Source organism: Daucus carota, chromosome 5, assembly GCF_001625215.2.
Source record: "Daucus carota subsp. sativus chromosome 5, DH1 v3.0, whole genome shotgun sequence".
Taxonomy (NCBI): Eukaryota; Viridiplantae; Streptophyta; class Magnoliopsida; order Apiales; family Apiaceae; genus Daucus; species Daucus carota.
The window spans coordinates 7462124-7486076 of NC_030385.2; the positions used below are offsets into that span (position 1 = coordinate 7462124).

General features: G+C 35.9%; 5 protein-coding genes across 6 annotated transcripts; 3 read left to right on the top strand and 2 right to left on the bottom strand.

Moving 5' to 3' along the window:
• The first annotated feature begins 923 nt into the window (after nt 1-923).
• On the top strand, nt 924-5838 carry LOC135152579 (uncharacterized). Of its 2 annotated transcripts, none has more exons than XM_064092933.1 (4): nt 924-1085; nt 2907-3657; nt 3758-3841; nt 5518-5838. In XM_064092933.1, the coding sequence occupies exons 2-4, from the start codon at nt 2943-2945 to the stop codon at nt 5619-5621; spliced, it is 903 nt and encodes a 300-aa protein (XP_063949003.1). In that variant the 5' UTR covers nt 924-1085; nt 2907-2942; the 3' UTR covers nt 5622-5838. The 2 variants fall into 2 exon arrangements, with proteins under 2 accessions (XP_063949003.1, XP_063949004.1); XM_064092934.1 differs by lacking the exon at nt 924-1085 and adding an exon at nt 1511-1796.
• Nucleotides 5839-6451: 613 nt separating this feature from the next.
• Nucleotides 6452-9457, top strand: LOC108220531 (catalase isozyme 2). Its single transcript, XM_017394329.2, has 8 exons — nt 6452-6551; nt 6657-6753; nt 6853-7130; nt 7540-8316; nt 8434-8523; nt 8723-8790; nt 8872-8965; nt 9058-9457. Exons 1-8 carry the CDS (start codon nt 6537-6539, stop codon nt 9109-9111), a joined length of 1473 nt encoding a protein of 490 aa, XP_017249818.1. The 5' UTR covers nt 6452-6536; the 3' UTR covers nt 9112-9457.
• Nucleotides 9458-9663: 206 nt separating this feature from the next.
• On the top strand, nt 9664-13712 carry LOC108222003 (catalase isozyme 1). The gene is made up of 8 exons (XM_017395879.2): nt 9664-9764; nt 10997-11093; nt 11346-11623; nt 11915-12691; nt 12783-12872; nt 12958-13025; nt 13104-13197; nt 13417-13712. Exons 1-8 carry the CDS (start codon nt 9750-9752, stop codon nt 13474-13476), a joined length of 1479 nt encoding a protein of 492 aa, XP_017251368.1. The 5' UTR covers nt 9664-9749; the 3' UTR covers nt 13477-13712.
• Nucleotides 13713-14494: 782 nt separating this feature from the next.
• Nucleotides 14495-16991, bottom strand: LOC108223544 (probable serine/threonine-protein kinase PBL21). The gene is made up of 5 exons (XM_017397867.2): nt 16781-16991; nt 16496-16674; nt 16174-16363; nt 15210-15601; nt 14495-14913 (listed from the first exon to the last, which is right to left on the bottom strand). The coding sequence occupies exons 1-5, from the start codon at nt 16857-16859 to the stop codon at nt 14656-14658; spliced, it is 1098 nt and encodes a 365-aa protein (XP_017253356.1). The 5' UTR covers nt 16860-16991; the 3' UTR covers nt 14495-14655.
• Nucleotides 16992-17390: 399 nt separating this feature from the next.
• LOC108223543 (uncharacterized) lies at nt 17391-23231 on the bottom strand. Its single transcript, XM_017397866.2, has 9 exons — nt 22742-23231; nt 22123-22159; nt 21949-22030; nt 21802-21847; nt 21630-21728; nt 19891-19959; nt 19476-19812; nt 18847-19001; nt 17391-18582 (listed from the first exon to the last, which is right to left on the bottom strand). The coding sequence occupies exons 1-9, from the start codon at nt 23165-23167 to the stop codon at nt 17725-17727; spliced, it is 2109 nt and encodes a 702-aa protein (XP_017253355.1). The 5' UTR covers nt 23168-23231; the 3' UTR covers nt 17391-17724.
• Nucleotides 23232-23953: the final 722 nt, after the last annotated feature.

The following is a 23953-nucleotide window of genomic DNA, read 5'->3' on the forward strand; positions in this document are numbered from 1 at the left end:
GAAACATGATGACACACATTATCACTTTTAATAATCCAGTTAATCAGGTAATTAAATCAATATTAATCTCTTTTAAACTTTAACACTTTCGGAAATACAATGATGCTCTCACACTCAAATTCAATTATGCTAATTGTATGTGGGCGTCTAGTAGTATATCTCTCGATTATACTCTTATTCGCATAGAATTGATTCATGATATAGGCCAATTACTAAAATTAATATTAAAACATAATCAATTAGAAATACTACAATCAAACAAATCACTGGGAAATCATGTCAATATCATAATGCAAATACAACTTCCCTTTAAACTCTAGAACAAACTATTCGATAATAATTGAAGAAGCAAAACATCTAAGATAATCAAAAGACATAATTAAACTAACATGAAAAGAGAAGAAAATTAGAGAATAAAACTTTTAACCTTAAAAGTTGTCGCATCCATAAAATTCATGGTCTACCTCCGTAAGTTTGTCTCTATCTTCTCTCTAACCCTAATTTTAATCCAATAATAATATACATCATAATAAAAACTGATAATATATATATGTAATAATAATAGTATTTTTAATATTTTAATTGATATAAATATAAAACTCCAAAAGTAGGATTTTATCAAAATTTATAGATTCCAATGAACGTTGCTTCTTGGATCACCCCTGAATTAAAGAAAATTCTGTAAGCTTCACGTGAGGTGTAAAAAGGTCCAAATATAATTGATCAGATACAATTAATATTAATGACTACAATTTTAGACAACATCAATATTATAATATTATATGAGAGGTAACCTTTTACATAATTTCTATAAATATTTTTATTTATAATAAATATATTAATTATTATCTATTTTGAAAAAATATTTTAATAATCGGAGATGCTCACCTCTCAAGCTTTAAATTTGGGCTCAATCTCAAAAGAATTAAGATGTTACCATTTCGAGCCAAACAGTCCTTTAGTTCTCATCTGGGTATTTCAAAACATAAAAAATAAAAATCTCCCTCCCTCCCTCCAAATCTCTCTCCCCACACACACACTAGCTATCAGATCTCTCCTGATCTCTCCTTCAACACTTGACAAAGGTTATCCCCCGCTTGTTATTCTTGCTGCATTTACTTTTTTGTAGTTCTCAATCTGTGTTGTTGCTATTTGAATCGGATAGATTATAAATGGTCCGTTTTAGTGGAAGCTGTAGCTGTTTGTGATTAATTTTTAATTAATTTATTATTTTGCTAAACGATTGATTTTAATTTTGGTTCTGTTAGTGTAAATGTAGTAGTCTATTTGGCTGGAACTTGGGGGAGATTTTCAAAGGTTATGTTGCGGTTCGTGTTTTCGGCATTAAGGACTGTATTATCTATTTGTGATTAATATCTCAGTTTTGTTTCGAGAACAGCTTTAGGTTACTGATAAACCCTGGTTTGAGAATACTAGACAACAGTAGAACACAATGTGGGACGCCCCAGTCCCACGTCAAGGTAGGTGGGGGCATTTTGTATAGTTTATAAGCATGAGTATCACTTCCGACTGAACCAACAAATCATATTTTTTGGGACTGTGGCGGCCTTGTGTTTTTACTTTTTTCCTGGTTGTTGCATTTGGGCTGTCAATGTACTTCAGTTTATATTCAGATTCAGAGTGGGGATAGACCTGATTCTGGAATAAGACTTGGAATTTGACTTGGGTTGGCACACAATACCAAAATGACAAAGGCAATCACTGTATGATTTATAATTCTGTAACAACAGGTTCGCTGTTTGAGGTTCAGTGCAGGAAAGTGTATGAATATTAGGGTTAGTACCCCATACCCTATTAAAAGTCTGCTTGCATTTTGTTTAAAAAGAAGGTCAGTATTCATATTTTAGCTAGTTAAATTCAGGAATTAACCTCTGATCTGGAACCCAAGGATTAGTTTGTGCTTGTTGCTTACTAATTTTTTCTCTTAACTCTCGTCTCCCAAACCCTTATAATATCTCTTCACAGTTAAAATCCATTGTGTTTCTTTAAGGTGCTTAATTATATAGGTAAAAGTTTATAAAGCTTTTCACAGTTGTATTAATTGCATTCCTTTTTGGTACATAGTTATAGTAGTTTCATTAATTATGGTTAGGCACTGATGGTATTTATGTGAACTTAGTATATAGATATATGTCTCATCATTTATAGTTAGCCGTTGGTGTTACTATAATGTTATTAATTTGAATTTGTTAAATTCGATTTAGGTCTCATCATTTATAGTTAGCCGTTTGTGTTATTCATTTAAACTTTGTATATATATATATATATAGATATAGGTCTCTTTACTTAGGAGTTATAGTTAGCCGTTGGTGTTATTAATTTGAAGTTAGTATATTGCTGAGTTATATTTAGCCGTTGATGTTATTAATTTGAACTTGTCTATTAGATTTAGGCCTCTTTACTTAGAGTTATAGTTAGCCGTTGGTGTTATTAATTTGAACTTGGCATATTAGATTCTGGTCTCTTTACTTGTAGAGTTATAGTTAGCCGTTGGTGTTATCAATTGAACTTGGTACATTAGATATAGGTCTCTTTAATTTAAGTTAGCCGTTGTTGTTATTAATTTGAACTTGATATATCAATATAGGTCTAGTATGTAGCCGTTAGTAGAACTTTGTTCACTTGTAGTTACTCGTTAACAGATTTGATACGGGTCTATCACTTTGGAATCTATTCATTTTATGTAGTCATGTATATTTCATCCAATACTCAAAATTACTTCTCTTAGGTACTGGATTTGGCGGGATGCATTTTCTTATCTATTTATTGTTTCCTATATCTATAGTAAAATCAATTATGTGTATTAGCTGGCTTCTAACGTATATTAACGTATGTTATCATTTTATTTTAAACTTTTCCTAATTAAGTATATTTCTTTTATTTAGTGATATTCTACTGTAGTCTGAAGGTCCGGAATTGAAATGATTAATTTGGAACTCAAAAACAACGAGCAAGGCAACAATGGGGCGGATACTTGTAATTTTCATAAACAGCCACCTATAGCAACCAAAAAGATGGTGCTGACAGATGTTCAAAATGACAACAGGGTACGGAATTATCGAGAAAGTTCATTTCCTATAGATGTGGGACCCACTGCAGAGAAAGTTAAGATTTCTGGAACGAAGAGGCTCATACCTGAAATCCCTACAAGCCACCCTTGGCCTCCACTTCCTAATCACACAGCCACAAAAGAGCATCTCGTGTATACTACTAAGAAATCTGAGTTTGTGCCAATGAATGAAAAAACTGAGAACAGAGACAGAAATATAAGCAGTCCACCTCTGAAGCGTTTTTGCAGCATGCAGCAAGAAATGCCCCAGAAACAAACTCGGGTGGTAGAGGGTAATTCACATCAGGTTCCTATGTCTTTATCTAATTTTATGGTTCCAAAGAATATGGTTTCTTACTCAAACCCGTCAGTAGACTCGTTAGCCGCTTCTCTTGCTAATCCTGGTACTGGAGCTGGACCTGCTAAAACTATTTGCCATAATGTCACCTCAAATGTAGCACTGCCCTCTGATTCAAAAAGGGTGGAAGACCAGAATATCGGCAAAAAATGGGAAGAGCGTTACATTAATTTACAGAATTATTTAAAGATATGTGACAATGAGTCTACTCTCAGAAGCCACATTCAAAGTGAGTTATATTTTATTATATTACTAGCTTACTTAGATCTGTCTCTAGCATAAGTTATCAATCTCTCAAATTTAATTTTTTATTATTGTACTCTTGACAGATCTTTGTCATCTTTCGCCAGCTGAACTTAGCATGTATGCAGTTGAACTGGAAAAAAGAGCAATCCAGTTAACAATAGAAGAAGGTATTCTTCCCCTCTTCCTTTGGCTGTGTTGGGAATACATTTATAAATTGCAATGTGTCAGTGTCCAAGTGCATACTTCCTCTAGGTACGGTGATTGTAAATAGTGCAACATTTTCGTATATAATAAAAAATTTACTGGTGTAAGTGATGCAAGATGGAAGAGAATTTGCTGAGTATTGTTTTTAACAATAACCTCGAATACCGTGGGTAATTGGGCATAAAATCTAGTTAGGAACTTCAATTTTCTAAGAAAACAAATATGGAATTGACCAGAAGACGGGATTACCCATATGTTGTCAGAGTTGTTTATCTATGTAATATGAATGTCTTATAAGAAGGGGTGTTTACAACTGAAAAGGAAACTTGGAAAAAATAGACTGCCATTTGTTTACTCTTGTGATGCTGGAAATGAACAACTTGATACTAATTATAATCTCCAAAGTAAGTTTGATAAATGCATTAATTATGCGTAATATTATATATTTTGACACTAGTTTTAATCCTTCATAATCCTAAAACAATATAAATTTTTTCTGAATAAAATTCTAGCAATTTACTAATAATGTGAACTTGTGAAGACTTAGATGAAAGCCTATATAAATAAAGTCCTTTTCCATTAGCACTTTAGAAGATTGAACTGGTGTGATGATCTCATCATTACTTGGTACAGTTTTTCAGTCTAATAATATTGCATGAATTTTGGACACACCTTTCTTCACTGTTATCTTCCATCTCAATTTTTTCATATTGTTATCACTGCCTTAGGTCCATATTAAACGCTGATATATCAGCAAATAGATGATGAAAATGCCATACGAAATGATATTGTGCAATATGGGCACTGTGTGCAGAGGCGAGCATTAGTGGCCGACTGGCGGTATACCCATGGTACTCTATATATCGTGAACTCTGTAAAAAGAATACATCACAGCCCAGCTCAACTCAGTAGCCCAACCACAATAAGGCCCAAGAAATAAAGCTCACTTTTTATCAGCTTTCTCCCTTAACTTTAACTTTCACAGTAATGGTAGCAATTTTACCATTAGCTTCTTTTTTTATATCAATAGCATACCTTAATCAAATTATAAGTTTCAAAATTATATTTACTCTGATTATAAGGTTATAGCTTAGTGCTACTGAATTTATAGTTTCTTTTTCTTTCTTCGTTGCATAGCATGCATTTTGGCTTCCCCCAAGTTCTTATTTTGACTCTGACTATGTTGTCTGGATGCTTGTTCGGTTTAGCTGTTCCACTGAACTTTTTAATAACATGTGTAGCAGTCAGAAATCTGGGCAGGGGGGGGGGGGGGGGGGAGGGGGTCTGTATTTTGTTTTTCTCAGCAGGCCAACTTTGAACAGGAATTCAGTCTAAATGCATGATTACAGATTACTTTGAACAGGAATTCAGTCTTTATTGCATGAGTACAGATTAATGCTGTCAATTTATTTCTTATTACAAGTTTTGTTCTTTTTATTCTCTTTTTGCTAATTATTTCTTATTACAAGTTCTTAGATGCTACAAGGTCAAATACTCTGTTTTTACTCAATCAAAGACTTTTTCCCAAAAAAACAGCCAAGTAATGAGGATTTTTATAATGAAGAGAACTTGGAATGATAAACCTAGAAATCATGTTGTTGCATACTTACATCTAGTTTTAATCTTTACTTCACTGCAGGAAAAGAGTTTCACCGAATGAAGGCACTTAAAATCTTGGAGAAATCTGCTGCTAGTACTATAAATGCATCACAAAAGAGTGAACCATCCCCATCCAAGAAATGAAGATTGGCTGGTAGTATGCTATGCTGCTTCCATGAAGAATGGTTTCTTCTACCATAATACTCTGGTTTTTAGACTCAGTTGCTATTTTATTTGTATCATCCATTCAGCATTCACCACCACCTTGTTCTTTTAAGCAAACAAAAGATTTAAAACGTTTTTGGGAACTTGGATTTTCGTTTGCTGTTCTAGATATGATCAAATGATATCTTTTGGATTTTTTTTTTTTTGAATTCCAGAACATTCAAATACTATTATAAACTTGATAATTTAAAATGATATCCTAATCATGTCAGTTGAAATGAATTACAACTTCTAAAACACATTTTATGGTATAACACAGGAGAAATCTGAATGATAGATATCTAACCCAGGTTCTCTATTTACACCAATAAATTGGTCTGAATAGCTTTAAAAAGAGATAAAAACTTACTGGTTTCAATATTTTCTTTCAAAAAGACTCAGTTTCTGTATAAACAGAACACTGAGCTTCACAAAAGATCACTGTATAACAGATACCTCGTGAATAAATAAATACATGGTCTCAAATACCAAATCTCTTTTTTTTGTGCCAAGTAAACTTTCGAAATTATATCACTCATAAGATAAAATGTAAAATAAAATATAAGTAAATGAAATACCAGATAACTATTTCAATGACAAGATCTGTGGTTGGCCGGCTTAATCGAATGTTTGTCTCCGATCAAAAAAACAGGAAAAGAACATGCGTCCATATAGAGTTTGTTCTTGACAAACTGAAATGAGTGGCTACCCGATTTTATTTCTCAGCCAAGACCCTCTTGTATAAATTACATTCCACAAAACACACAACAATGATATGCACGTTTTATCAAAAATAACTAGTTTCTTTTTTCCAGAATTTTGATTTGTTTTACTCTGTAACTAATCTCTCCAACAATGGATCCAGAAAAGGTATGTAAATGTTCAGTTTAGCTCTCGAGTTCTGGTCTTTCGATGCTGATATTAGTGTGTGACATGCACATTGGTCTAATGCATTTTGTATTATTAATGCTGCAGGATCGCCCTTCAAGTACACATGATTCTGCTCACTGGACAACGAATGCAGGAGCTCCGGTTTGGAACAATAATAACTCTCTCACTGTCGGAGCCAAAGGTATCCTTTTCTTGATCCTCATGAGATTAGAAAGGTCCTTGTAAGTTGTAAGTCCTCCCATGCATTCATATGTTCTTGATTCTCTGTTTTGTTTGACAGGTCCAATCCTCTTGGAGGATTACCATCTAGTAGAGAAAATTGCTAATTTTGATAGGGAGCGGATCCCTGAAAGAGCTGTCCATGCTAGGGGTGCTAGTGCAAAGGGTTACTTTGAGGTCACCCATGATGTTACTGATTTAACATGTGCTGATTTTCTTCGAGAAAAAGGTGTCCAGACACCTATAATTGTTCGGTTCTCTACTGTTGTCCATGAGCGTGGAAGTCCTGAAAGCCTTAGAGATCCTCGAGGTTTTGCAGTGAAGTTCTACACCAGAGAGGTGAGATTTTTTTTTTCCTAGATGAATTTTAGGCAAGATGGTTATAAATTTAATTCTGTGGTTAAGTTGTTTGGACATTGACAAAATCGGGTAAATAATTCAAGGACTTGAGAGCTTGACTGAAGTCCTGATTGATTTTGCATATATTATTAGGTGAATTTTGTACTCTTAGCATGTCTTGAGAAAATTTACTTGCTAGGAGTTGAATTTACACAAAACTATCACTTTTCTAACTTCTGGAGACCTTCTGTGTTGCCGTAGCTGAAGAAGCTTATTAAGTATCAACTTAGCTTCCTTGTATTCCTGTAATACACAAAGAAGATTTTACTTCTATGTTCTTGTATTCAAAATTTGTCAAGTTTTTCCATTTTTGTCTTTCATATATTTGTCTGTTTTTGTGTGGACTCAGGGTAATTTTGATATGGTGGGAAACAATATGCCTGTGTTTTTCGTACGTGATGGGATCAAATTCCCAGACATGGTTCATGCTTTTAAACCCAATCCGAAGACTAACCAGCAAGAAAAGTGGAGAATCATGGACTTCTTTTCCCACGTGCCCGAGAGTTTGCACATGTTTACCTTTCTCCTGGATGACGTAGGTATTCCACAAGATTACAGGCACATGGAAGGATTTGGAGTTAACACGTTCAGCCTTTTTAACAAGGCTGGGGATGCACACCTAGTCAAATTTCACTGGAAACCAAAATGTGGAGTGAAGTGCTTGTTACCCGAGGAAGCCATTAAGGTAGGAGGAACTTGTCACAGTCATGCCACCAAAGATCTCTATGACTCAATTGAAGCAGGAGAATTTCCAGAGTGGGAACTTCTTATGCAAGTTATGGATCCTGAACAAGAAGACAAGCTTGATTTTGATCCACTCGATGTGACAAAGACTTGGCCTGAGGACAAGTTCCCCTTGAAGCCAGTGGGACGCATGGTGTTGAACAAGAATATTGATAACTTTTTTGCAGAAAATGAACAGCTGGCGTTCTGCCCTGCTATTGTCGTTCCTGGTATCTATTATTCAGATGATAAGCTTCTTCAAACCCGAATATTTTCATATCCTGATGCTCAGAGGTACCGTCTTGGGCCAAACTATCTACAGCTTCCTGTCAATGCTCCCAGGAATGCTCATCACAACAATCACCATGATGGTAAAATGAATTTTATGCACAGGAATGAAGAGGTACATATTTCCCGGCTTTTAGCAAAAAGAACATAGACTATAAATTTATTGCTTCTTAGATAGCCACCTGTAGGAGATTAAACATGCTCCCCTTCTATATGGCATTCTCTCTTTCAGGTCAATTACTTCCCATCTAAGTTTGATCCAGTACAGCACGCTGATAAGTACCCCATGCCTAAATCTGTTGTGAAAGGAATCCGTGAAAAGGTAAGTCATGTTTACTTACCATTGCTCTGCTTTTGATCTTGTAGAACTTCAAATAAAAACTGCCCGAGTCAAATGATCAATACTAAGATGTTCATGAAATTTTCAATGGTGGAATACGTTCTGTCATTATCTAAGCTAGCATGCAAATACATGATACTTTAAATAAGCTTAGTATATGACAACTTCTCTGTTAATACAGTGTGTGATCGAAAAAGAGAACAACTTCTCACAGGCAGGAGAAAGATACCGATCATTTGCTCAAGACAGGTATACTTGGCTCATGCTTACATGCTAGAGATTATGTAAATGAATCACTAACTTACTCTACTGAACCTGTACCTTTTCCAGGAAAGAACGATTCATCAACATGGTGGTTGATTTTTTGTCTGCTCCACGCGTTACTGATGAGATTCGCAAGATATGGATCTCAAACTGGTCCCAGGTTTGATTCCTACACTTTCATCCAAGTTTTCCTATAAATTTAACAAAAGATAAGTAAAAGAGTTTAAGAGTTTACAAAACTTTATTCTGCAGGCTGATGAGTCTCTCGGTAAGGAGGTAGCATCCCGCCTCAAAATGAGCAGTTGAACCTGATATCAGGAGGCGCTCTCGGTATAGATTAATAAGAGGATTAGACAAAATAAACTGTTGTGTGGAGTTCAACGTAGAACACTTTTCAGATTATTTGTACTGTGAGACTACAGTTCTCTGCTCCAGTATTTGGAGTTTTTGAATAATCTGTTACAGATATTCTGTTTTCCTGGTTTGTAAAAGGAATAATGGCTTTGCCTTTACACTATGATTCAATAAAACCAGTGATTATGATTTTCTTTCGTTTTTGAATTGAGATTGATGTTCTGGACTTTTTACCACTGTATAATCAAATATGTTTCATTTCAAAAAATATAAACAAGTAACAGAGATCCATTTATATACTACTGGCAACTCTTTATTAATTATTATGTTTTATCATGTTAATATAATAACTAGCTAAAAATATGAAAATGAATATTTATGCCAAATTTCCAAAGGAAGTAACAAATTTGAACCACAGGCTTATTATGACCCTTATTCTTAGGACCTAAACTATACACTTTCAACTAAAAGGACTAAAACTAAGGGATCATTAAATAAATATTCATTGGGCAATCATTTATAATTTCCCTCAATCTTTCATCACTCATTCTCATTCATATAATTTGCTCTGTAATTTGTCTCCTTGACAAATGGATCCAAACAAGGTAACCAACACATGTTCATACTTTTTATCTTTACTGTTTTCTTCTTTTGGTATTGCATGCAGCATTCTGTTTTTATTTGATGTGAAAAATGGGGATTTAAATGTAGCATTCTTTTTAGAGATATAACATAAGATGATCCCCGATATCCTACTGGGTGTTTAGATTGTTAATGAGAGTGAGTATGTAACGAATGTGATGTAGATGGAGGATCAGGGCCCTAGGCTGCAGCTGGTGCCTATGCCTGATGGCCCTGGAGCCGGCTCCGGGTGGGATTTAAAATCTCATATATTATGTGGGAATGCAATATCCGTTGACACGTGGGAAAAAGGTTCCTTTTTCATTTGACTGGATTGAAATATCATGATCCCATTATTCGATTATTAGGCTGGTCAGTCTAAGTGTCTAACATGTTACTATGAGACTTCAATTTAATATGGTCCATTTATTGTTATGATTTTTCCCCCAGATATCTATGATCTCGTATGAGTAGAGTATCTAATTTTCTCATATCTAAGCAAGGGGCTTTCTGTAATGAGCTAGTGAACAATTTGGTTTTCAGGAAACTGCTTGCTATTAACTGTTTTTAAAAATATATATATCTGGAATTGTTATACCAGCATGTTAAGGAAATAGTTCTTGTTTAAGAATTGTAAGAAGCAAGATCGGAATTTCGTACTCAGAAAGCAACCTAGCAAATATGCTTCCTCTGCTGGTAATGAGAGATTAAGTGTTCAAGCCTCGGTGAAGGCTGCGTGCTTGGGAATTTATATGATTGTCTCTTGTCCTTTTTGTTCATACCTACGCTGTGTTTACTTGAATGAAATGAAATGAATGGAGAATAAAATGAAATTGTACTCTAATTTGTGATCAGATAAAATGTCTATAATTTTCATTACTTCAGTCCTTCCATTCCAAACTATTTGAACTAGAATTTTTTCTTTAAAATGTTTTAAAGAGGCGGAGGATCAAGTTTACGCATGTGTGGATATTTAAATAAAGGTTTTCAATGTTATATATGACCATTAAGAAGCACCTTATTCTCATCTGTAACTGCAATTTATCTTTCTGAACTCTTTGTACATTACTACAATCTGTCGAAATGTTAACACACTGAGTTCTGTTAACATTTTTTTATCCTATTTTTTTAATTTAAAAAAAATGGAGTTTAGGACCAGTAAATCAATGAATAAAGTGTGGACACACACTTGTCTCATTTTGTATACATGATGCAGCATCGACCTTCAAGTGCCTTTGATTCTTCTTACTGGACAACGAATGCAGGAGCTCCAGTTTGGAACAATAATTCATCTCTGACTGTGGGATCCAGAGGTATTATTTTCTTGCCAACATTTTACTTTCCATTGTACTAATCTCTATACGCTTCTGCATTAAGACTTTATCAAGTTTATAAACTTCCTCAGACACATGCTCCCGACATCCTGATGGCTAATTTTTTTTAATGTCTTAGTAATGTTGAGGTTATTTTACTCATGTTTGCAGTGTAAGTTACAAGCATATATAGATTTTTTGTGTATGCTGGTATGTGGTTCCAATCATATGAACTTCTGTTTGGTTTGACAGGTCCAATCCTCCTGGAGGATTATCATTTAGTGGAGAAAATTGCTAATTTTGATAGGGAGCGAATCCCTGAAAGGGTTGTCCATGCCAGGGGTGCTAGTGCAAAGGGATTCTTTGAGGTCACCCACGATATTGCTCATTTAACATGTGCTGATTTTCTTCGAGCTCCAGGTGTCCAGACACCTGTAATTGTTCGTTTCTCCACTGTTGTCCACGAACGTGGAAGTCCTGAAAGCCTTAGGGATCCTCGAGGTTTTTCAGTGAAGTTCTACACCAGAGAAGTAAGAGTTTTTCCTTGATAAGTTAAAGTCAAGAATGATTTACTATTTTCTGTGAAGAATGATATGTGGGCATCTTTCTCGGAGTTGTATTCACACAACACTATCCACTTATCTAACTCATGGAGGGTTTCAGACTCTTAGTGTTGCCAACTTTGCTTCCCTAGTAGTTAGTATTGCATTAATATCTCAAGCCAAGTAAAGTTGTTACTTCTATTTTCTTTGTGTATTCAAATTTATCAAGTTTTCCCTCATATGATATTCATATCTTTCACATTTTTTATGTGGATTCAGGGTAACTTTGATATGGTGGGAAACAATATGCCAGTATTTTTTGTGCGCGATGGGATTAAATTTCCTGACATGGTCCATGCTTTTAAACCCAATCCAAAATCTAACGTTCAAGAGAAGTGGAGGATCATGGACTTCTTTTCCCACCTCCCGGAGAGTCTGCACATGTTTACATTTCTCCTGGATGACCTAGGCATTCCACAAGATTACAGGCACATGGAAGGTTTTGGAGTGAACGCTTACACCTTTCTTAATAAGGCCGGGAAAGAATACCTAATCAAGTTTCATTGGAAGCCTACCTGTGGAGTAAAGTGTTTGTCACCCGCAGAAGCCATCAAGGTAGGAGGAGCTAATCATAGCCATGCCACAAAAGATCTCTATGACTCAATCGGGGCAGGAAATTTTCCAGAGTGGAAGCTCTTTATCCAAGTTATGGACCCTGATCACCAAGACAAATTTGATTTTGATCCTCTTGATGTAACAAAGACCTGGCCCGAGGACATAATGCCCCTGCAGCCAGTGGGCCGGTTGGTCTTGAACAGGAATATAGACAACTTCTTTGGAGAAAATGAGCAGATAGCATTCTGCCCTGCTATCGTCGTTCCTGGTGTCTATTATTCCAATGATAAACTACTTCAGAGTCGGATATTCTCATATGCTGATGCTCAGAGGCACCGTCTTGGACCAAACTATCTACAACTTCCTGTAAATGCTCCCAAGTCCCCACACCATAACAATCACCATGATGGCCTCATGAATTTTATGCACAGGGACGAGGAGGTACAGTATTACCTCGCCTTTTTACAGAAATGACCGCTGACTTTATGTTTTCTGAGCCACCTGTTATAACTTCAAATATGGCCTCTTCCAGGTCAATTACTTCCCATCCAGGTTTGATCCAGTGCGCCACGCTGAGAAGTACCCTATTCCTGATTCTGTGGTGTCAGGAAGGCGTGATAAGGTTTCTGATGTTTCCATACCTTTATTTGTGCTTCCTTTAATAGCGTAGAACTTTTAATATCAAGGCGAGTTAAATGATAATGCAGTGTGTGATTGATAAAGAGAACAACTTCAAGCAGCCAGGAGAAAGATACCGATCCTTTTCACCAGACAGGTATTCTTTCCTCTTAACGTGCTAGACTTTATGAATAAGAATGGCGTATAACAAATTTGCCATTCTTGTAATTCCCAGGCAGGACCGGTTTATCAGTGTAGTGGTTGATTTTTTGTCTGATCCGCGTGTTACTCATGAAATTCGCATCATATGGATCTCATACTGGTCCCAGGTTTAATTCCTTCCCGTCGCAAATGTTCCTGTAATTATAATACAAGATGATTTTTTTGACAATTTAGATTTACATGTCTTACAAAATAATATCTGTTCTAATACTTCTCGGGATGAGTCACAGTCGAACCCGGGTGTCACGGGACAACAGAGGATAAACCCACCACTTGGCCTCCAACGCAAGATGATTTAATTCGGTGCTTTTTGATATATGCTGCAGGTTGATAAATCTCTTGGTCAGAAGGTAGCATCCCTCCTGCATGTGAAGCCCAACATTTGAAGCTGATGTTTGGAGCCATAGCTTGGACAAAGTCATCGGACTGAACAACTTATGTATAGAGCCTAAGCAAGTAGCATTTCTGTGATCAAAGTCTTCATTGATTAAATAATTTGTTTATTCACATCCATTAATCTGAGACGCTGTCCGGATTAATAAGTGAAGTTCTCTGCTCTGGTAGTTCCCGGAGATTCTGTATCAACTCTTCTCTCGGTTTGCTAATAAAATAGGGGTTTTACAATTTGGTTGTATGAAACAACATTGTATGTGCTTATGTGTTTTCGTTAAATTTAGTTATCGAATAAATCGTGCAAAAAGTGAGAGGGTCGCATAAAATTGAGGTTAGTTATAAATTCATCATCCAAGTCACTCAATACTATCAAGTATGTTGGTGATATTATTTGACTGACTAAATGAATTAGTGATATGTTATAGTTACCAACTTAGATTCATTCAAATTTTTGATAGAAAACTTAATGAATGGATCACGAGATTGACGTTGCAGGTGCATTGTGATTACTGATTAGTTAGATATTGAACACATAAAGCTGAAAATACATAATATAAATATTGAACAAATAAAACTGAAAATACATAATACGTACGTTAACAGTAATTAGGTTTTTTAACAGATATACAAACTATAAACATAATTATAAACGGTTTTGTTTTCTATCAAAATGTTTTTATTTTTACTGACAAAAAAATTTTAATTTTACTTTTGTTTGTCCAATATCTGACTTAGCCACATTACACGACATATCACGTCATGGTCAGTGTACCACATTACGACATATCGAGGTCATGACCAGTGCTTTAAGTTTTTTGTCCCTATTGTGAAGTTAATTGTAATGACCTAATTGATATTATTAATTATTTTGCAAAAAACTCTCTAAACTTGGATATTTGTTAAAAACCCTAGTACTTTTAAAATTTTAAAGAATCATTATTTATCGCTGCGTTAAACCTCTATGTTGAAAATACTTATTAGTACTTGTTCGTAAGGGTGCAAGTTGAGGATGAGATCTGCTTAAGCAGAGTATAAGATCAAAAAATCAAGTTTCCTTCTCTTTTATGGCATGTACAGCTATAAGGGCCTTGAACTCATTTTGCAGGCGACCTATAGATTTTATTTTTATTGATATGGTCGTATATAGACAAACATATATGGCTAAGAAAGTTTCAGGATTCGGATGATGATAGGTCTAGGCTTGTACGGGAACTACTTCTCAGGCGTGCATCCTTCTTCTCAGCCTGGGAGGCTAAGAATTCAAGGGCTGCGACAATGTCACTTATTTGAGGCCGAAACATGGGTTGATCTTGAAGGCACATTGCGCAAATGGCAACAACATTGTGCAAAGAACGGACGGAAAATCTTCCTTGCATTAGCGGATCAGCCATTTGTACGTACTTCTTTCGATCTCTCATAAAAGGCCGGGACTGCACCATAAAGACAACCATAATCAATGTCACATCACACAATTGCATCACAAGTGTGTGCTCGTGAGCACACTGACAACTACTTTTTACTTAGGTGGAGGATTATGATTGGTGGAGATTTTTGTGCATGCAGGGGCCATCATTATTAATGAGACCAATAGAAATCCACTGATTAAGTAAAGTAGTTGTTAGTGTGTGCCCATGACTACTGTGATCTAGGAAATCCTAGACTTCTATTGAAATCTAGATTATGTTAAGAAGTTGAGAGTTTTTTGATCAATTAATAGGTAACTTACCCAGGCTATCAAGCTCCGCTCTTCTGGTTCCTGAGTGTTGTCGATTGCCCTGCGTCCTGTAATAAGCTCCAAAAGAACGACACCAAAGCTGTAAATATCAGACTTTGGGGTCAGCTTTCCGGTCATGGCATACTCTGGGGCACAGTATCCATACGTTCCCATTACTCGTGTTGAAACATGAGTTTTGTCACCAACAGGCCCGAGTTTCGCAAGTCCAAAATCTGAGAGCTTTGCATTGAATTCACTATCCAACAGTATATTGGAGGACTTCAAATCCCGGTATATAACAGGTGGATTTGCTTTGAGATGGAGATACTCGAGGCCGCGAGCTGCACCAACAGCAATCTTCAGTCTTGTGCTCCATTTAAGTGGTTCCTTATCAAATTTCACATCTGGGAGAACAAAAAAAGGTCCAATCATTATTTATGCAGTTGCCCTAAAGCAGAGATGACTGCTGCCACATTCCGTAAAGGACTGCTGAAATTAATATTTTCAGAACATTTTTTTATGTTAAAGATATTGCTCAGAATGTAACATTTTTTACATTGTTAGCATGTACATTATTAAGCTTGAGAATAAGAAAATAAAAGACCAGTCTAAGAAAAATGACAAATAATTCAAGTCTAAGCCAAACTTATGATGTTTTAACATAGGGTCCTGGTCCCCTCAACCAGTGCCTGGATCCGGTGAACACGTTTAGCGCTTAGTGTTTTTTAACCGCTGGAGGAGTAAAATAATTTTGTCCATTCAACAGTTTTGTTTAGCTAGACGACCGAAATGAGCATTTTACCCATCCAGCAGCTAAAAAACTTTAGATGTGTTAAGAAAATGTTATAATCCTGGCTACCGGATATTCATCCAACGCCAGAACAGTAATAATGTTATTTAAAACATTCCTAACATGTGATTGCTGGGACCATGACCCTTTAACATATATATTCGAGTCAGATATAGAGGTATATACCAAAAAGATGATCCTCCAAGCTACCCATTGGCATGTACTCATACACCAAGAGTCTCTGATTCTTGTCGCTACAGTAGCCAGCCAATGTAACAAGATTTGGATGGTGCAGTAGACTTAACATCAGAACTTCCACTATGAATTCCTGATTACCCTGAAGCCCATTTTGATCAAGTTTCTTCACAGCAACAACCTGATCATATTCAATTCACCTTTTCATATAAATCACACATTTAGGGTCTCTACGGAAGCACAAGTAAGGTCTCGTACATTTTACCCTCCACGGTCACGTTTAAATTGTATAAATATACACTTAGTTGATTACCTGTCCTGATTCCAACAGGCCCTTGTATACACCTCCAAATCCACCTTCCCCGATGAGATTATCCTCTGTAAAATCTTGGGTAGCAGCTACAAGTTCACTATATTTGTAGCTGCATGCCTCTGTTTTCTTGCCATCATTGTTTTCATTTTCATTTTCTTTTAGTCTCAACGAATTTGGTTCTGCACATAATAATTGTATTTCAATAAAAAATCAATAACTACTATGTTCATAAACAAAAAAAAACAATGATTCTCAAAATAAATACACATAAATTAGAATAAATACCTGGAGATGGAGCTGTACCATCAACATTATAATTGTCACCGTCTTTCCATTTCTGGCTCAAACAAGAAAATAAATTCATTTTTATGCAGAAATAATCAATTCGAGACAAGAAGAGACGAGAGATTTTAATTGGTTGCAAAATTTTAAAATCTCTCTGTTTCTTGTCTCTCCTGTCTGGAGAGACGGAGATTTTGCTCCTGCAGATCTCACATCAATCAAAGAAATGATCTTCTAACAATAAAATATATATAATACGTTAATTTGCAAAACAAGAACTAACAGAAAGAAAGACGGGGTCAGTAAACTGCTAGGTTCAGGATTAACGGTGGCCATTAATAACAATTATTCTTTCCCTATAATATAGTACGGACTACGGAGAAGATAACAGAGGTTATTTGCATATTTTAATTTTATTTTATATGCATAATTATATATTTCTAATTATGCATGCGTATTGATGAACAAAATACTGAATTTTTCCGCATAACTCATCCAACTAAAATCAACCATTTATTTACCACGTTATTTCAAAAAAAAATTAAAATTTAACATTACTTAGTCAGAGCTGCAGATATGTATATTTACAGCGTCTGGAGATTTAAGATAAAAGTATCATGCAACATCTTTTTTTCCTTCTATAAAATTAACAAGTTATAACAAATGTTACAGGAAATATTCCTAGAATTACACCTAAAAAATGGCTACAATCTCTATAGAGAATTCCTTCTCTCCCTACAATCTGCAGCAGCACTAGGCCGCTGCTTAATAATCTTATAAAATTTTAAGCTAGGGTGGGTATTTCGCATGTCAACTTTTTCGAACAGCCTGAAAGTGCCTCGACCTAATTCTTTATGACCTGAAGCTTTTATGCTAGATATGGCTACAATACGTCAGTGTTTGTCCATGTGAAGTACATAGCTCCAATGCTGCGATAAATATACATGTCATAGCTGCAATGCAAGATCTGGCTGCTGGGGCGATCCAATCCTCAACCCGGAACTTGGTGAGCTCGGTGCTTGGAGTTTGACATTAAGGTCAGGCTGTACTGGTAGAGAATATTGTCTTGGGTGTGAGGCTACTGCTTGCCACGATGAGTTCCCATCAGCTACAGTGTATTGATCAGATCCAGTACTGGGGGCCACTGGGAAACCAGAATTTAATGTCCTTGAATCTTCTGAGCCTTTCTGTTCTGCAGTATCTACATTGTTTGCTGAAGTGATAGGAGTAGATGTCGAGTCACATATAGGGACCATGCTTGGTAGCTGTGAAGCCGATGAAGCTTCTTCTGGACCAGAATGGGCAGATAGCATGCCGGGTCTCACCAATCCCATTTGGGATGGAAAACTGTACCCAAATACACTATTGAAGCCATTCCTCTCGGCCTGAGATGCAGTTTTATTTGGAGTAAGGACGCCCTGTCCAGGTCTTATTCCTGAAACTGGAGTACCCTGCAGTAAAGCCAAATTATTCTGGGAACTTATTCTTCTGTCTACTTCTACCAAATTGTTTTTGTCTTGAAACCCAGTTGTCATTACTGGATTCGCACCTAATGTAGGTGGAGTAACTGGTCTGCCTTTATTTCCATCAAACGCTGGACTAGATAGAGGTTGCTGTTTATCAAATGAGAAAAAAGGTGATTGATATGATGCATCATTTTCTCCAACATAACCACGTCCAAACTTCATTCCGGGGGGCAAAACACTTCCTAGCTTTTTGGAAGCGATTTTCCATGCAACTGGCCCAAGATTTGCTGCAAAACGAGCCAGGCTTCTTGCATAACTATGCTCCACATGCAAACCTATCTGAATTGCAGATAAGATTGATAAGTTTTAAATGGTTTGCCAAGAATGTATTAATCACTCTAGAAGCATTTTAAATTCAAGGGCAGGTGTTAAAACAAAACAGAATTATAATTCCTACACTAATAGGAGAACTAGTCCTAGTCTTAAAAAGAGTAAAGTGTTTAGAAGGTTGGCTAGAGAATCAAAAAGATGTAATCCAAAATAAAAAATATCCCACTTGATTAAGATTTTCATAATAAGAAGTATATATGGAATCAGTCATACCGGCATTAACTGTTTTGTATCCCCTACAAGATCAGACAATGAAGATGGCTCGTGGCCAAAAGCTGAAGGGTGAAACTGCTTGTATGTCTCACGCCTGGTCTCGTCAATCAAAACCAGTCTCTTCCCGTATTTCATGTCCGCTCTTAAAATCGACGCTGCATATAGAATAGAAAGACAATAATGCAATAACACAGTTAAATATTTGCCGGGACTCAAAATTTATACTATAGTGCGAGATAAAAATATGTCCTAGAGATAAGTTGAGACATAAGATACTATAAACCATTATGCTTCATTCGGGCATATAGCAAAGTGAACATAAACCATGAAGTGATCGATGACCATCTCAAGTTTCTGTCTCATAGGGGTTATGGTTGTAAAGTCAGGGATTGTGAAAACTCGGGAACCATCCCAACTATCGAATATATCATACAAAATCAAGAGTTAGCATTGTACCATTAACTGACATATCCATATCGTTTGGTACCCAAATTTTGATATAGGATGGGACTAATGAACACCTTAAGTTTCTATCTAGTATCTAAAGCTAACTATGAGAAATTTAAGTAGTCCGAGGTTAAACAAAAATATTTAAAACTAAATATTGGTAAAAGTTGCTATTTCTGCACCTGGAAATTCATCATTCCAGTCGGCCAACCACTCAGAGTAGTTTTCGCCATTACGGGATCGGTGGGAGGAGCCATCAGTTGTCTGAAACTTATATGACGCAGGCGCTCTTCTTAAATTATAAGCACCAGAACCATTTGTGGGTTCTGCAGTTGCAAGAGCTGCACCTGAGGAGATCTCAGGAGCAAAGCGATCAACAGATGTGCTAATAGGAGGCTTTTTCAGGTGTTTACTTGGTGGCCTGCCCCTCCTTACAACTTTCGGTCGCAGTTCACCATCATCCCCTTCATGCCTCAAATTCTCAAAGTCACGTTTAGCCAGCTCTTGAATGGACCGTGCCTGAGTAGCCCAAGACTTGGTTATACATAGGAAAAAAGTGGAATAACGAACAATTACTCTGCAGAGATTTAGTCATACCTGCCGGAAGTAGACAGTATCCGATGAGTTATACTGCATTGCATTTGAACAAATCAATAACACATCTGCCTGGAAAACAAAAAAAAAAGGACAATGTTAGAACAACTAATTGTTGTAATCCCAGACAAATTTAGACAAGTACACATGAGAACTTCAAAAAGCCAACTGAAGCAAATATTTTTTATATAGTAAAGATGTCACCTCATACGAATTTTTTTTATAAACTATGGAAAAAAACCCTCCTTGATGGTTTTCATCTACATGTTTTCAAATCAGTGTTAAAACCAACAAAGGACATCTATGTTTTATCTGCTATGTCACAGAACAGAAATAACTAGTTCTGAACACCCTCACTTTTACAGGAACAGGTTTTTGTTATCTACGAGTCTGCTACATCATTCTGAAACCATACAAAATGCGGTCCATAGCACTTGCAGAATACCCTGTGTGCATGACAAGGCAGGGAGCTCGTACACGACGTTCCCATAGGTTCAGGAATCAGAAATTGACAGATGGCCTCCAGTCATGGTTAATTCTAACCACTATTACTTGACATAACATTACAAGTCGTTCACAGTATAATTTATTATCATATTCCATACATACATTTATTATATATGTCTAATTTAAAAAAAAAATCATATAATGTTTCACAAAATAATGAAAATCATGCCTAAGTTCTATGAAAATCCATATATCATAAAATCACTACAATAACATCCAAATACAAACTGGAGTTATACATTAGCAAATAAAAACCTATTTTCGATGCAAACTAGAGTTATGCCCTAGCAAAAATATATGAGCTCAGTATATAACAATTTCACATTATGTATCAAGGACTAATGGTATAGTTTTTTCAACAAACGGACATTTACAAAACATAGGTAAACAAATTAATTTATGAATTCTAAAAAAATGTAATATGCATTTATAAAACCTGAATTAAAAGTGAAATTGTTTAATACATTACTATATAATAATACGGACAAGCTTTACAAATGAAGCCTGATATAGTAAAGTGTAAAACATAACTTACTGGAGGCCCAATAGAGAAAAAAGCTGAGATTCGTGTATATAGCAATATACATACATAGCAACACATACATATTATAGCATAAGCTCCACCGTCAAAACACTATTATAACACTCTGGAGGCTGGCCTATAAACCCCAGCTCATCTGTCTCCTCTTGTACAATAGCTCAACCATGAGTCGCAAATCATAGGGTAAGATATCTTGACTACATGACACTACTCAAAACTAAATATCAATGTACCAATTATCCCTTTCAACTCCTGGTGACTCTGCAACAAGGTCGGGGGGAAACAAGTCACCAATTTCTCGTCTCCGCATATAAGTGTGGAACGGGTAAGTTGAAACTATTGTAACATATTTTGTCAGGTTGGGTTTTCAGGGATCTTTCGAAGTTCTAGACAACTTGTTCCATAAATCTGACTAGACAACAAGTCGGCAACGCAATGACCTTGGTTTAATAAGTAATTTAATAAGTAATATTTTGAATAAAATACTCGAGGAATCAGAATCTCAAGCACAATAACGTCAAAATTATGACTCAAATTAGGATTTCCATATATAGCAAATGATAAATAAACAAATATAAGAGTTTCAATACAAAAGAGCTCTGTATTTAAATAAAGTCTGCAGCTGCAGTATCATAAGGATTGAATCAAAGGTCAAATACCCAAAGATATACAAATCAAGAAACCAACAACTAACCTCCATTTGTTCCAGGTTTAAGTACGATCCTGCATCAAGTTTCCTCCTCAGTGTGCCAAAATCCATAGGATTCTTGATAATTTCATGGTAATCAGGAAGCTATAGAACATATACAAAGATTAATCAACAAACATGATTCACTTATAACCATGCATCAAGTTCAAAACAATACCTCATTGGGATCAACAGGCTCAGAGAATACACCATAAGTGTCCTTCCTAAAGTTAAATATTACCAACCAACAAAGTTAACAATATAACCCAAACCCAGAGAGTACAGGAAAAAAGAACTAAGAAACTATAAATTATATACAACATACTTTTGAAGTCTGTCTAGAATGAAGACCAACAACTTTTTGTCAGGCAAAGGTGTTGTTGTGGGTCCAGATCCCAATGGTGACCCTGTCCACACATAAATGAAACATATGCCATAAAAGTAAGTTAATCAACTCAATTTTCCCAATATTTGTTCATAATAGATATCAGATTTGTACCATTTGGAGGGTCTGTCGCTTTCAAAACCTTTTCCTCCTGCAAATTTAATCCAATATACAAATTATACCCAATCCAAATTCAAGTAACACAGACGAACTACTATAGAAATCACCAGAATCAGCAGTAAATACAGCAACAAGTAAAAATTGAGCTACAAATATCAAACAAAACAAAGATTCAGACTTTACCTATTTCACTCAAAATTCATTAAATCAATGACAAAGTTATATCATATCGATTAAGAAACACAGGATTCAAGTATGGCAAATCGAGTCATTAGATAGCAACCTGATACATAAACAAATATAACACACATAATATATGTAATTGAGGTCGAAATTAAAACAGTAGATAGGAAATTCATACAACACAAATATAAAAATTCAGATGAAATATAGTTAGATATATAGATATACATATATACACACACTGACAGACAGTTCATAACCCCTTGACTAAGTCAACAAATATGCAGATCTTGAAATTGAGCAGAGAAAAATATGAAAAAGGAAACGCGCGAAAATCTAGACGACTTAAATCCCAATAAAATTCAAACTTTACAGAAAAAACAAAAAGTAAATTCAACACTCTATTTCAATTTAATTTAATTTAATTCACCTGATCATTATCGCCAGATCTATCAGTCACCGCATTGATCTTCCGTTTCTTCACCACCGCCTCGATATTCTCGCCGTCTTCTTCTTCCTCTTCGCTAAACGACGACGTCGAGCGCGCCAAATTATCGAAATGTTGTTCGTTGTGCTGCTGATAAGTCGATTGCGGCAAGCGCACAACGAGCTTGACTTTCTTCTCCTTGCGCTCGTCGTCATCGTCGTCCCCGAGCTCCGGCGAAGGATTCCGGCGAGTGGATCGGCGGCTGGAATTAGGGCTAGATGATAAAGAGAGGCTCTTTTGTTCTTGTTTTGATTGATTGCGTTTCTGGAGATCGGCGAACGAAGGCCGGCCTTTTTTCTTCTTGCGTTTGGTGATCTCCGGTGATAAGTCCGCCGCCGGGAGCGGTGGCGATGATGAGGCTTTGCCCATTTTTGCGGTTTGTTTTGGGTTTGTTTTAATTTTGGTTTTCTTTTTATCTCTTCCAAACAGGCGTTGGTTATTTTTTTTTGATATTTTTGGATTTAATTTTAGTTTAATTTTTTAGGAGTTGGGTGGGCCTTCGTGCGTGGGAGAGGGGCTCACACGGGTAAGATGTTTTAGAAGGGTAGTTGAGTACGGAGGAGGAGTCTGGGCACGTGATCAGCGTGGGTGTTTTGGGCTTCTGGGTTGTGGCTACAAAAAATTGTTACCGCTCTTTTCCTCCCTTTCTTTTACGCTCACAATTTTTTTAAGATTCACGAATTTTTTTAAAAAATACTTTTTTTAAAAAAAATTTAAACATTAAATTTTTTATTAAGAAGAAAAAGGGATTAAAAATAATTTATCAAATTATATATTATAAAAATCTTACAATGCGCGTCAAGCCCATCAATTGAGTGGTACGGAGCGAGTACTATTTAACATTCTTTTTCCTTTGACGATAACTATACAATTAGGACTCATTTGTTTGTTTTTATTGATGCTTAATGAATAATGTGTTGACCCCATCAGTCATTCGGCTTGTTTGTAACTAGATTTTAAGTAAGCATCATGTATCAATTACTAATCAATAATTTGCTTTTAAATTTGCAATCCAGGGATTCAGCAATAATTGTTCACGGGGTCCTCGAGTCTTGATAAATTTTCTGCGTAGTGAAGGCCCAATATTAGAGTGGCTTAGGAAAATAATGAGCACGTGCGACTTGGCCTATCATAATCATGAGCATAATGTACTTA

Bases quoted from the DNA above. Each gene is read 5' to 3' on its own strand.
- LOC135152579 (XM_064092933.1), top strand. From the start codon at position 2,943: ATGATTAATTTGGAACTCAAAAACAACGAGCAAGGCAACAATGGGGCG. The intron at 3,658-3,757 runs GTGAGTTATATT...TACTCTTGACAG, and splicing joins TCTCAGAAGCCACATTCAAA to ATCTTTGTCATCTTTCGCCA. The intron at 3,842-5,517 runs GTATTCTTCCCC...ACTTCACTGCAG, and splicing joins CCAGTTAACAATAGAAGAAG to GAAAAGAGTTTCACCGAATG.
- LOC108220531 (XM_017394329.2), top strand. The intron at 7,131-7,539 runs GTGAGATTTTTT...GTGTGGACTCAG, and splicing joins TGAAGTTCTACACCAGAGAG to GGTAATTTTGATATGGTGGG. The intron at 8,966-9,057 runs GTTTGATTCCTA...TTTATTCTGCAG, and splicing joins GGATCTCAAACTGGTCCCAG to GCTGATGAGTCTCTCGGTAA.
- LOC108222003 (XM_017395879.2), top strand. The intron at 12,873-12,957 runs GTTTCTGATGTT...ATGATAATGCAG, and splicing joins TGTCAGGAAGGCGTGATAAG to TGTGTGATTGATAAAGAGAA. The intron at 13,198-13,416 runs GTTTAATTCCTT...TATATGCTGCAG, and splicing joins GGATCTCATACTGGTCCCAG to GTTGATAAATCTCTTGGTCA.
- LOC108223544 (XM_017397867.2), bottom strand. From the start codon at position 16,859: ATGAATTTATTTTCTTGTTTGAGCCAGAAATGGAAAGACGGTGACAAT. The intron at 16,675-16,780 runs GTATTTATTCTA...TATTATGTGCAG, and splicing joins TGGTACAGCTCCATCTCCAG to AACCAAATTCGTTGAGACTA. The intron at 15,602-16,173 runs GTATATACCTCT...TTGTTCTCCCAG, and splicing joins CTTGGAGGATCATCTTTTTG to ATGTGAAATTTGATAAGGAA.
- LOC108223543 (XM_017397866.2), bottom strand. From the start codon at position 23,167: ATGGGCAAAGCCTCATCATCGCCACCGCTCCCGGCGGCGGACTTATCA. The intron at 22,031-22,122 runs GTACAAATCTGA...ATGTGTGGACAG, and splicing joins AGCGACAGACCCTCCAAATG to GGTCACCATTGGGATCTGGA. The intron at 21,729-21,801 runs GTATTGTTTTGA...TATGTTCTATAG, and splicing joins AGCCTGTTGATCCCAATGAG to CTTCCTGATTACCATGAAAT.